The sequence below is a fragment of the Theropithecus gelada genome, chromosome 2 (genome assembly GCF_003255815.1).
Source record: "Theropithecus gelada isolate Dixy chromosome 2, Tgel_1.0, whole genome shotgun sequence".
Classification (NCBI taxonomy): domain Eukaryota; kingdom Metazoa; phylum Chordata; class Mammalia; order Primates; family Cercopithecidae; genus Theropithecus; species Theropithecus gelada.
Genome location: NC_037669.1, coordinates 119,694,240 through 119,707,745, shown reverse-complemented (window position 1 = coordinate 119,707,745; position 13,506 = coordinate 119,694,240). Strand labels below are relative to the sequence as shown.

General features: G+C 38.7%; 1 protein-coding gene across 8 annotated transcripts in view; it reads right to left on the bottom strand.

Annotated features, from left to right (window-relative positions):
• The window catches only part of TNIK (TRAF2 and NCK interacting kinase), a 396,954-nt gene that overhangs the window by 141,497 nt on the left and 241,951 nt on the right, over window positions 1–13,506 (bottom strand). For all 8 annotated transcript variants that reach the window (XM_025376200.1, XM_025376201.1, XM_025376204.1 and 5 more), the window contains exon 4: window positions 7,565–7,690. In XM_025376200.1, coding sequence (XP_025231985.1) covers window positions 7,565–7,690 — 126 coding nt within the window. The remainder of the gene's footprint in view (window positions 1–7,564; window positions 7,691–13,506) is intronic.

Here is a 13,506-nt window from a genome sequence, read left to right as displayed (position 1 = left end):
TTGGCATAATTAAACCACCACCGCCTTATGTGAACCAAACTCAACATATTTATCATGGCAGCATTTAGCCTCCAGGCTGCCAGTTTGCCAACTAAGAACTAGTATAACATTATCATTTTTATAAAGTAGAACCCAAATGCCAGACACACTGGTTCTGCTGAGGTTTGACTCTGGGTCTCCAGATTCCCAGGCTGTTAGAATCTTTCTCCTTAAAACGTACATGATATAATTTCTTAACTCTTGGCTCTGCAAGTGTACAGTGTTAAAACTTGATGAATAGTTTATTGAGCCATTACAGGGCAAAAATCTGCTATCTTACTTGACCACCCTACATTTCAGAAGATGATTACAAATTTATTTCCTGTTACAAGATATTCTAGCCCTGTATTATGGTGGTATCAAAAAAGGCAGCAAAATATGCGTGAGTTCACATTGTAATTTTTGAGAAATTAGTTCATTTACTAAACAGTATTTCTCACTCCCTCCCAGTGTCTGAATGGCATGCAGCAAAATGGAGAGCCTCTCATCACTGATAGGCAGCAGAATGAGATGTTGTGTGTCAGAGCTTGCCTTGTTTCCGAGAGATCAGAATCTTTATTGAAAGGGCTCCCTTTTTTGATTTCCGGATCAGACCCTGAGCAGTTGATAAAGGAGAATTACTTGGCCATTATCTGAAGTAGTTGTATTTCCACAAAGAGCTAGTGCTAAACAAGAGTTTATCTCTACAACAAGACTGATAGGATTCTTACAGATTATAATTCAATCAGACACCCGAAACAGGACACATATTGGCTAGTGGGATATATGCAAACCTGTCTTCCAGACACAGCAAAATAAATATCTGGGGAATATTTCATGTAGTCTGAATACAGGGAATAAATGTTAGAAAGTGTTGCTTTTAGTTGCTTTAGCCCGTGCCTCTATATAATTCATAATATTTTTATATAAACGTAATCCTAACAAAATGCCACTAGTCCAAAGAGTCAACTATCTATGACCTTTGCAATTATTTGATAAAGCATTCCCAAAGCACCTAATGCACTTTTCAAAATGTATTTCTTAGAGTTTACAGCACTCTTATTAGTAGCTAACAGGCCTTACTATCCTCTATGAATATTGGGTAAACAGAGGAGTACAGATTAAAGGTGAAGTCAAACTAAATTTAAACATAAATCTTCAATCCTATTTAGAACATCAGCTTCTCATATCAGAACTATTTTTCATGACCAAAGGAGACGAGTGTAAGGTTTAAGGGCTTGATTCTGGAATCAGACAGCTTGGGGTTAGCTAGCACGCCGGCTTCATCATGGACTTGCTATAAGACCTTGGACAAACTTCTGGACTCTCTGAGCCTAGTTTCCTCCATCTGCAGAGTAGGGATACTTAATTTGCAGAATGACTGCAAAGATCTAATAAGATAAGATGACAAAGTAAACAAGTATAGTACTTGGCACATGGTAAGCAGGTGATAAATATTTCCTACCATTGTTCTTATTAACACAGAATGCCCCAAATTTAGAGAGTCAGAGGCCTGGGAATAAGTATGTACTGTTATATTCTATGACCGTGTTCCCACCAATATTGTAATCTGATATTAATTTCCTAACTATTATGTTTCTGTCTTTCCTCTTCCTAATTGTTTCTTGATTTGTCACCACATAGAGCAACTAGGAAAAGAAATGATGCTCTTGCCCTCATGAGGCCTTCCATAGCTTTTATCTTCATCTTCGGTAACAAAGAAGCTACTGGACGATTGCTAGAGGGGATGGTCAGAGCAGCCTTCTGCATAGACACGAGTCTGACAAGTGCTAGGCCCTGTCCTTCAAACTTGGCAGAATGTAGGAGCTATAACTTCCATATTTTGTCACCTGCAGTTAATTGCATTGAACTGAAGTGGGGTAAGCCGAATGTGATGGCAGAATCCATCCCCATGGGTTCCAGTTTGGAAGTGCTCACTACTTACAGATCCCCTTCGTCAAGTTCAGGAAGAGGATTCACTTACTAAAACGGTTCCTTAACTGGTTTCCTGTTTCTCTCCTTGACCCATCTGGTCTATTCGCAACCCAGCAAATGAAGTGACCCCTTCAGTATGTGGGTCAGATCCCATCCCCCTCACTCCACCTTCAAAACCTTCCATGGCTCTCCCATCGAATGCAGAGTAAAAGCCAAGGTCTTTTCAATGGCCTGCAAAGCCCTGCATGAGCTGGCCCCAGGTTGCAGACTGTTAATTTCTCAGAAAGATAGCAAGGGAGCTCTGGGGGTTCTTTTTATGAGGGTACTAATCCCATTTATAAGGGCTCCACCCTCATCACTGATCACCTCCCAAAGGCCTCACCTCCTAATACCATCACTTTGAAGGTTAGGATTTCAATATATGAATTTTGAGGACACACAAATGTTTAGTCCATAGCACATTGCAACCCTTACCTGCATTCCCCATTAATCCTCTACCAGGCACTTACCAGTTTCCAGCATCTTCTGTAATTGTCTTATTTATTATGTTTATTGTTTGTAATCTACAGCAAGAATGTAAGCTGCATTAAAATAAGGACTTTCATAAATTTTGTTCACTGTTATATCCTGAGTGCTTGGAAGATTGCCTTGTGCCAAGACAGATATATGTATATATACTAGCCATGTATATATATGATGATATGATATACATATACACATATATATGTATATACAGATGAATAAATGAATATATGGAGATATATATGTTCATATATATATTTTTTATATATACATATATATATGGAAGAATGAATGAATGACTGGGGAATAAATAAATGAACACATACACATCAGGCTCTTGGTTCCCAGCAACAACAGCCATCTCCATGAGAAGAGCAATTGGTCAGGGTGAGAACTAGTGGGAAGTGACTCATTTCCAGAGTACAATACCCTCCATTAACACCATGCAGATGCCAGCAGGCGTGCTGCTTTCTCCGAGTACCTATCTGAAAATGGACTGAAGATTTTGCTCACTTTTTAACAAAAACTTCCAGGGGGCTTTCACAGAACTTCCGACCAAGCTAAAGTGTTATGTTTTAGGATGTCTGCAATCTGGTCCTGCATCATCCACTAATGAGTTTTGAGGCCCGGGGAAAGTCAATTAACTTCACTGGACCCAGCAAGGTCTATCATGACTAATTCTCCTTCCAGCTTAAAACATCTCAGGATCTGGAAAAAAGTGAAAAAGAGTCAAGCCCTATTGACCACCCCTCTCCTTCCCTCAATCAACGAGTTGTAAATAAACACCCCAACTACCCCAATTTTAATAATTCAACTTAATGTGAAAACCAACTATCCTATCTGGCCCATCTCACAAAATGAAGGAGATTAATAGTTAGGTGTGGCTTATCTAGAAATAGCTGTTCCAGCTCAGGTGATAAGCTGGGAGATGGTTCTAAAGCTATATTAATGCTTTTTTAAAATTGAGAACCATAGCCCTGACCAAAGAAAACACCTTTCTACAGACAACTATAAAATAGCTATCATTCCTTGGCTATCATGAAAAATGCTGCAATGAACACAGGAGCTCAGATGCCTCTTTGAGATACTGATTTTATTTCCTTTGGAAATATACCGAGAAGTGGGGTTTCTGGATCATAAGGTAGTTCTATTTCCAATTTATTCAGAAACCTCTATAGTATTTTCCATATGACTGTACCAACTTACATTTCCACCAACAGTATACAAGGGTCCCCTTCTCTCTACATCCTCACCAACAATATACAAATCATTTTTCTCTTTTTTTTTAATTTTAATTTTTTTGGTAGAGATGAGGTTTCATTATGTTGCCCACACTAGTCTCAGACTCTTGGGCTCAAGCAATTCTCCCAGCCTTGCTCTCCCACAGTACTGGGATAATAGATATGAGCCACCATGCCCAGCCAATATACAATTTTTATTTGTTGATTATATCTTAATACAATTGGGAGAAAAAAGTCAGGATACCAGTTTTCCTTGGGGTGGCAGTGATTGAGAGGGAGCACAAGGGGGACTTCCAGCGTGCTGATAAAGAACTGGTGGGATAATAGCTATCATTCTCTACGTGTCATCTGCTGCAGCTTCTGGCAATTCAGGGTCATTGCTAAAATGCTAAATTGTTGACAATGTAGAAGTCCTTTGGAAACACAAAGAAATCTTAACTCATGCCACCTCATCATATGCTGTTGAATCTGCAGGCCTCAGGGAAACTAAGCTCTCAAAAAGTACCTGTTGCAACCAGGTTTTGTTCTAACAATATAATTTTCATTCATAAACCAATGATATTGTCAGCATATTACCCAGTGCCTTCCAAATGCTGCAGAGGGAGGCAAAAGACATAATCCTTGCCCTCAGAGAGCAGACAGTTTTTTATAAGGAGCAAGGACCTCCCAGTGGTAGCAATAACAAAAGAAGCAGCAGAAAGGGTTCAGATGCTGAACTTAAGAGAAATTTCAGGTCAGGTATAGCGGCTTGCACCTGTAATCCCAGCACTTTGGGAGGCCAAGGCAGGAGAATCGCTTGAGACCACGAGTTTGAGATCAGTCTGGGCAAGAAAGTGAGACAAAAAAATAAATAAACTAGCTGGGCATAGTGGCGTGCACTTGTAGTCTGAGCTACTCAGAAGGCTGAGGCAGCAGGAACGCTTGAGCTACGGTATATAAGGCTACAGTGAGCTATGACTGTGCCACCGCACTCCAGCCCGGAGGACAGAGCAAGGCCCTGTCTCTAAAAGAAAATGTACTAAACAGAAAGATTAGGGGGAAAAAAAAAAAAAAAGCAGACGTAAAAAAGAAAAATGTTTTTAAAATAAAATTACTGAAATTACTACCTCAAAATAAATATTTTCAACACAATTAGTATACATTATATCAGATATCCCCACCATGTCACTACATGTGTATTTTTTCCACAAAAATGAAAACATACTATATCTAATTATAACTTCTTCAAAAGCCTTTACAAAGTCCTATTTTATTTTATTTTATTATTTTTTTGTGTGTGTATGAGACAGAGTCTCGCTCTGTCACTCAGGCTGGAGTGCAGTGACGCTATCTCAGCTTACTGCCACCTCTGCCTCCCAAGTTCAAGCAATTATCCTGTCTCAGCCTCTAGAGTAGCTGGAATTACATGCACCCACCACCATACCCCACTAATTTTTTTGTATTTTTAGTAGAGACAGGGTTTCACCATGTTGGTCAGGCTGGTCTCAAACTCCTGACCTCAAGTGATCCACCCATCTTGGCCTCCCAAAGTACTGGGATTACAGGCGTGAGCCACTGTGCCCAGCCCCTACTACCATTGTTAATACTTCTCCATTTAGAAATGTGGAGCTATATCATTTTAATTGTCTGCACTCTCCCTTAAGTGACTCCCTATTGGTTAACTTCTACATACATCTTTATATGTAGTTACCTAAATAAGTGACTTTATTTAGGACACATTCCTGCCTGTGAAAATATGGAGTCAAAAGTAAGGTGCTGGCTTTGGAAGGGGTGTGTGTGCGCGTGTGTGTGCGCGTGTGTGTGTGTGTGTGTGTGTGTGTATGCCAACTGCCCTTGAGTTAATAAGTTGGACCAGTGTTCATCCCATGAGCAGTGGGTATGAGTGTCCATCCCGGACATAATTAAAAAAAAATCTTTGCCAATCTACTAGGCAAGAAATGGTATCTGTTGTTTTCTTGTGGATTTATATTGTTAGTAAGAATAGCCTTTTAATAACACCTTTATTGATAATTGATATTGCTTCCTTTTTTGGTTGTAACATTTTCCTTAATCTTGCTATTAGTAATTTCATGTTTTTCCTATTGATTTATAAAAATGCTTCATCTCTGAACGCTACTAAATTCTTTGCTCATTATAAAATGAATATTTTTACTCAGTTATTTGCATTTTTACTTTATGTTTTTTGTTAAGAAGACATTTAAAATATGTATATAGTCAAGTCCATCAAAATTCTATTTTATGGTGTATCCCTTTGTTGTCATATATCTCCCTTTAGTACTACACAGTCACATTTATTTTCTCCCACTACTTTTGTATGTTTAATATTCATATTTACATCTATTATACATTTAGAGGCCACAATTAAAACCTAACTTTTTTGGAATCACATAAACTAGATAAAATGTGTTTACCCCCAAATAATTTTTCTTTTAAATTTGGAGATGAGTCTCATGGAAAAAAATAATCCCAATGGTTCATTTCCAAAGATTGAGTACTCATATTAAATGACATGAAAATCTTGTTAGTTTTATGAGCTAACATTTTTATATCGTTTTTGGTCACTGATTGTATTCACTGTCTATATTCTGTCTTCTCCACTGCACTGGAAATGTCTGATACATTAAAACAGTTACTTCTACCCAAGGCTGAGTACTTTGGGAATTCTCCATGAAATAGCCATTACCGGATCCACACAGCTCAGCACAGTATTTGGCATATAGTAGGCTCTTGCTAATTCAGTAAATTTTTTGTGTTAGGCACATACAAAACCTCTGGAAAATGAGCAAGACGGTAAGGGGTTAGAAAGGTATTTTTAGAAGCATTAATATAACAACGACATGTGGGATGAACAGAAATTGAGAGAGAGGAAGAGGGGAAGGAGAGACGGAAGGATGGAAGGTAGAGGGAAGAAGAAAGAGTGAAAGAAAAGTAAATCAACACATAGGAGGCCACTGTAAAGTCCAGGCTTCCACTGAATGGGCCTATACTAGGGAGGTGATAATAAAATTGGCAAGGGAAGGCCAAACCAATACAGCATTATAATCTTGCTGAAGGACTAAGTGAATAAAAGTTCCAAGGACAGAAACCAGGAAGGTGAGAAAAAGACAGTCTGGGCTTGGCAGAGCAGCGATAGGGTTTGGTATCAAACACAGTAAACTTGTTGGTGGGACAGCCAATCAGAGCTGCCTCTTAGACTGTCAAAGATAAAGGACTGCGGCACATAGCTAAGTGGACTAGGGGAAACATGAAAGGAAAACAACCTTTGCAGAGTCCCTACTTGGTACCAGACACTATAGTAGGTATTTTACCTACGAAGTTAAAGTTTATGTTTCAGAGTCACCCACACCTCAGTGATAGACAGAGAATCACATAGAGCTTGGTTAGATCCTAGCTCCATCCCTGCTAGCTATGTAGACGTTGGAACAGTTTACTCGTTTTTTCTGTAAACCTTAGTTTCATCATTCAAGAAATTAGGGAAATAATAATACCTAACTCAAAGAAGCAAAATAAATGATATAATTCATAAACTGTAAATAACATGGTGCCTAAAATAAAAACGCAATAAAAGTTTGTCAATTAGTGAAAAAAACAAAAACAGAAACAAAAACAGAGAACTCAACAATTGGCTTTGGTCCATATTAAAGGATAGAAGGAATATTTAGAGATACTGAAAAGATAGGTATTCAAGGAAATGGGAGAAAACCCTGAAAACAGTATGTTACAGATATCATGGGGGCTAAGGGTTAAAGAAGGAGTTAATCAAATTTAGTCATGAGGATAGAAAAATGAACCATTTGGCCCTGTTTGTTCTTCATGTAAATAAAGCAAATTTGGATAGCACTACATACCCAAAGTTGGTCATCCATGCCTGGTGGGTTCTTTTTGATAAAAGCACCATAGTATGTAGCAATATTCCGGTGATGAGAATATTTCTTCAACATGTTAATTTCTTGTTTGATTTCTTCCTCTTCATCCTGTATGAGAACAATATAAAAATTCTGTCATGAAAATCTATTGTTGTTAGTAGGATTCTCTTCTTCAACACCATCTAAATTCTTTCTTAAGGTTTTTCTCCCTTGGTGACAAATAAGCATAATTATTACATATGAGGGCAAAGAACAATTCTAAAACATAACACATTGGCTGTCTAAGAGAGTCTTCTGTTTCTACAACAAACAGGCATAGCACGATCTCTTGGAAAACAAAACAAAAACACCCCAAACAATTGCTCATCTCTTCACCTAGAAGAGATCAAGGTAGAAACACTACTGAGATAAAATTCACTGTGGGCCTCTGGGAACTACATACATCAAGTAGCCATTACTGATCCTATGTGGTATAAGAAAGATTGAGGAAAGTAGAAGATATTAAAACCATGGGCTTTCAGATTTAAATTTTGTTAGGTTCATTTTCTTTGAAGGCTCCTTTCATTGAAGTACCTGACTGAAGATAATGAAAGTCGGATGGGAAAGGGAGCAAAGGTAAGTTCTCCAGATCTAAGGAAGTTCTCAAAGCAGGAGTACCCAGCTCACCTTCAGGAAACTCAGCTTAGAAAGAAAGGGGGAAAGGTGGTGGTGCTGAGGATGTAAAAAGAGACAACTCTGTTACAGAGTTAGTTTCTTAATATTCAGGTTGCATTCATTGTGAATTTTGATTTGGAATCCGCCAACCCTTTCAGAGGTCCTGGCAGTGCTGGTGGAGACGGTGTGACCTCCCATAATTTTGTTTTCTTGATGTTTACACATTGGTTGGACTGCAGAAGAGTGTTTTGTTGTTGAGGTTGGGGGAGAAAGTTTCTACCTCAGGATACATTTTTTAGATGCAGCAGTAAGCTATGACTGTCCCTGAGTGTAAGATGTGACATTGCCATGACCTGAAAAACTACCCATGGTGTCCCCTGTCTGTATCCTCCTCCACTCACTGCACTGCCTCCTTGCAGTGTCTCTGCATTACTGGGACTTCCTGCAGTCTCTCATGTGCTGTCTTCTTTCCCCGGCCTCTTCTTCACATAATCTCTACTCACCGTTCCTGATTGAGTTTGATCAACATTCACCAGGGATCTCTTCCTTAATTCTCTCAGGCAATGTCAAATCTCCCCACTGCATCTGGTCGTAGCCCCTACACTCCTTCACATACCTGCTGCACTGGTTGACATTGGTATGGAGGTATGTCCCCTGATTGCCCCATTATTCGACTCTCTTCTCCATATATTGTAAGCTGTCCTCTCCAGATCTTCAGATCTCAGTTTGAAAGTTCCTTCCCCAGCAAAGTTCCCTGATCTGCCCAATCTGGTTCTAGCCCCATGAATCATCATGTATCTTTTCCTCTGTAGCACCTATCAGAATTGCCACCCACATTTATCATTTGATTAAGGTCTCTTCTCCTTATCAGTAGGTAAGAACTGTAAACTCAGGAATCCTGCCTGTTTTGTTCTCTACAACATCCCTAGCACCAAGCAAAGTGCCTGTGAATAAATGCAACTAAAAGAACAAATAACTGCAAAGAGCCCAATGCCTAGAGCAGCATTAGTTGATGTCAGAAGGAACAGGTAAGAATAGAGTGAGGAGAGTAGTGAAGTGCTGACATTTGCTGACCATGCTTACTTACTAAAATAAGCTTTAGGAAAAAATGAACGGGATTTGCAAACCTAGGAGAAGTAAAGCATGTTACATATCACATGGCTTAACTAAGCTGAAGAATAGGTAATCTTAAAATAGAATATTTGCTTGGGATGCTGAGCTAAGGAGAAGCATGTGGCCAGAACAGCGGGGAAGGGAGTCAAGGGGCGAGACAGGGGAAGGCACACTGCTGACCACCTATTCTTCTCAGCAGCTATCAGAAACCCCCCTTGCCTTCACTGCAAGTCACGGAGAGAATGACCTTCACTGGCCTTCAACTTGTTGAAGGGCCCCTACAGCGCACCTCCAATGTCTTACTACGGTGCACAGTACCTATTTTAAACTTGCTGTATGGGGCCAAATAATTGTGGATGAATGTAGGATGTGAGCAGATGTACTTTGGGGAAGCCTAAATAGAAAAAGGGAGAAAAACGACCTGAGGGTTTCTGTGGGCAGCACAACATTGACAGCTGCTTCCATTAAAAAGGCAACTACGTGAGGTAATAAAAGACACGGATCACTTTCCAACTGCAGCCTGTCAATCTTAGCATCAGTCATTCTTAGTGAGAAATCAGCCTGCTTCTACAAGTATTTACCGCTTGCCTCCTGGGTTCTTAGCAGGATAGTGGGTAATGTGGGAAAGACAGGGGAGCGGGGGACTGCCTATGAAAAGCTCACCATGTCATTAAGAAAATAAGAGCTTATAAAACAGTTAAATAACAGCAGAAGAACTATGTAATTAAATCCAAAATAAATAGTACTGGAGGTCAGAATAAAGTCAGTCATTCTCCATCATTTTTCAAAGGTAAACTGAGGCAATATGACAATAAGGACAGCATATGCACTGAGTCTGGGATAAGAAAGATGAGGGTGGGCAGATGGGGTGCATGTTGAGTTTGGGTACCATTCCTTTCTGGCTGCAGGACCCCAAGAAAGTCACCTACCTTTTTGGACCCTAAGTTTTCTCATTTATAATGAGATAAAGATGTTTAAGTCCCAGCATTTTGTGGTAATTAGATAAAGGATGTGTGTTATCAAGTGTACTACGAAGTAAATGTTATTACTAATCTACGTAACCAAAAAATAAATAAATAAAAGGGCAGGAAGGCCAAAATGTAAATCACTTGAATTTTAGGTTTAAATTGCACTGTTTCCAAACACACTTATGGAACCACTGTAAGTCATGGTTAGGTAGTTCTAAGATATAAATCCTTGATCTTATGCAACCTTTTAAGTGAGCATGCAATTTAGCAGGCCTTACAGGGCTACTGTTTATCCAGATTTTTAGTCTAGGGCACAGATGGCAGTAAGTTATTCAGTGAAATAGGAAGGAAGAGCCTTACTAGTGACAAGAACTCATTTCACCATGCTGCAAAGACTTCAGCCTCTCACAATATGACCCATCAAGGGAGATGAGTTACAATGCTTTCCAAAAACACAAAGAGAGCAAGGGAGGCTAGAATTAAACTAAAAAGTTATAAGGGAGGAATATCCTCTGTTTTGTAAATGTACTATTTCGAAATCTTAAGTATTAAGCACAAAGATCAAGCCCTCTGATAAACTAATGACCACTGGGCAATAATGAAAAATAAAGCTGTGGTACCAAATTATCACACATTTAAAAGAGTAACTTCAATAAGCCAAGTCCGGTACTGTAGGAAGAAGCATGACTTAAAGCAGAAAGACTTCCAAATCCAGTCATATTCATTATGTTAACCTCAGCCATGGCATTTAAACTCGCCAAATGTCAGTCATTTTCAGCTATAAATAGGAATAAGAATACCTATGTACGCCACTTCTCAGGGCTTAGAAATGATTAAGTGCTTAGTTAAATGTAGCTTTAGTATTAATATAAATAAGATAATATTATTACTCAAGATCACAGGATCTACTTATTGCTTAGTGTTTGTGGTAGACTGAAAAAGAAAATGGCCATGATATGTGTCCTACCTGCATCAAGAGGTGGAGTCCATTTCTCTTCTCCTTGAACCTGGGCTTGGCCACATGACTTGCTTTGGTCAAGAGGACATTAGCAAATGGGATGCAGTAGAGGCCCGAAAAGCACTTGTGTCTTGAGACTGGCCCTCTCCTACAGCTTCCCAGAGAACCCTTCAGCCCCCATGTGAGAAACCGGGATCGGCCTTCCAGAAGATGAGAAACCATGGGAAGATAGGCAGTTTTCAAACCCAAGGAAATAGATAATTCCAGTTAATGCTTTCAAGCCACTGACCACCTCTGATGGCAACATGATGTCACCATGTGGTCATAAAATATAGCCAAAGCCAAACCCTCATGTCATGTTTACTGTGTACCAGCAGCTATGTATGAACTACCTTACTGAGCACTCAGAACAGGTATGAAGCTGGATCCTATTTTACAAATGAGTAAAATGAGTCTCAGAGAAGTTAAGTAACTTTCCCAAGTTCACTCATATTTTAAACGTTAAACCTCAGATTCAAGACCAGATTTGTCTGACTCCAAAGCCAGTATTCATAATTTGATACAGAAAACCACTAGTCAAACGAAGGGCAATTATCCATGGTGACCAAAACCAAAGCTGTTAATCAGAAGAGTTTAAGAGCATCTTAAGCCAGGGTGGAAGAGAACCCTGACTTTGGTCTTCCAATTAAAGGAGATTGTTAGCATACAATAATATTTGCTTATGATTGATTTCGAGGAATAAAGAAGAGATTTTAAGTTGCAGATTGATTACACTGCAGAATACACTTTAAGTACCTATGATATGCTAGGATATAAAAATGGAATAAAAAATGTATTATTAGTTATATGCTCTGTAATAAAGTCTGCCTAACATTTAACTCTCAATCTGTGGCACAGGAATAAAACTATGCAATTCCTACAGCAAGTCCAAGAGACTGGTCAGGATGAAGTCTAGAGAGAAGTATACGGTGTACAGATTCATAAATGCCACCATCCCATAGATGGGTGAACACTAGCTAGAACCATCTCTGCGCCCGCTCATCTGCACGGCTTTCACAGCAGCTGTTGCCATTAAGCAGGTGTTTGTGTTATCTGTCATTCTCACCTTCAGCATTGACTGAATGTGGCAAAAAGTAGGAGACAATTTATCATTAAGGGACCACAGGCTACGAGAATTCGAAGGGATCGTCACTATGATCTAGAATGTGGTTTTAAAAAAGCTTCTAAAATAATTTGAAATAGTGAAATCCCTCCCTGCAATATAAGTTTTTTTCAGGATGCAAATATATAGCTGACAAAAACTAAATTTTTAAAATCAGTTAAATATTACATTTTTTTTAAAAAAACATTTATTTAACTATGTAATATCTACTTATACAATTAGTCAATGACAACAAAGAAGTGTGAATACAAAATTAGAAAGAAATTTAAAGCTACACATCAGCTCCAATATCTTACTAATTTTCATTTTTCTTTCAGTTCTATAGGATGGAGAAAAATCTTCATTTTCTAAGATAAATAGTTGAAATAGTTAAGAGCATGCCTGGAAGTTTTAGTAGGATCTTCACAATCAATGCCACTCTGCACATGAATAGGGTAACCTAGCAGCACAAATTAAGAAGCTGGCATTTTTCCAGTGTGTTCAAAGTTGGTGTATAACATACAGTTTGAGGTCTGCTTTTTAAATCACAGTTTATTATACGTTAAAATATATTTAAAATGAAATGAGAATTAAGCATGTAAATCACCCAAAATTATCTCAGGGTCAAGTTATGCACCTTTGGGTCTGTTTCCTTAAATCTGGTACATCTAACAGATTGTAATAAATTAGATGGTAATAGATAATAAATGTAATAGATGTAATAAATCTATTACATCTAATAGATTTAAGGAAACAGACCCAGAGTGGTCCAACGAGTTGTCTAAGTCCCTATCTCTTCATTGTAGCATTGACAGGACTTTACCAGGACATTCCGCAGGCAGCACCTGAATTTGCTGTATATGTTAACTCTAAGTTAAAGTAATTCATTCAAGAATGATTTACTCAACCCAGCAAACCCATTACTAGGTATATATCCAGAAGAAAACAAATCGTTCTGCCAAAAAAATACTTGCACTCACATGTTCACTGCAGCACTATTCACAATAGCAAAGACATGGAATCAACCTTCGTGCCCATCAATGGTGGACTGGGTAAAGAAAATGTGGTATGCATACACCATGCAATACTA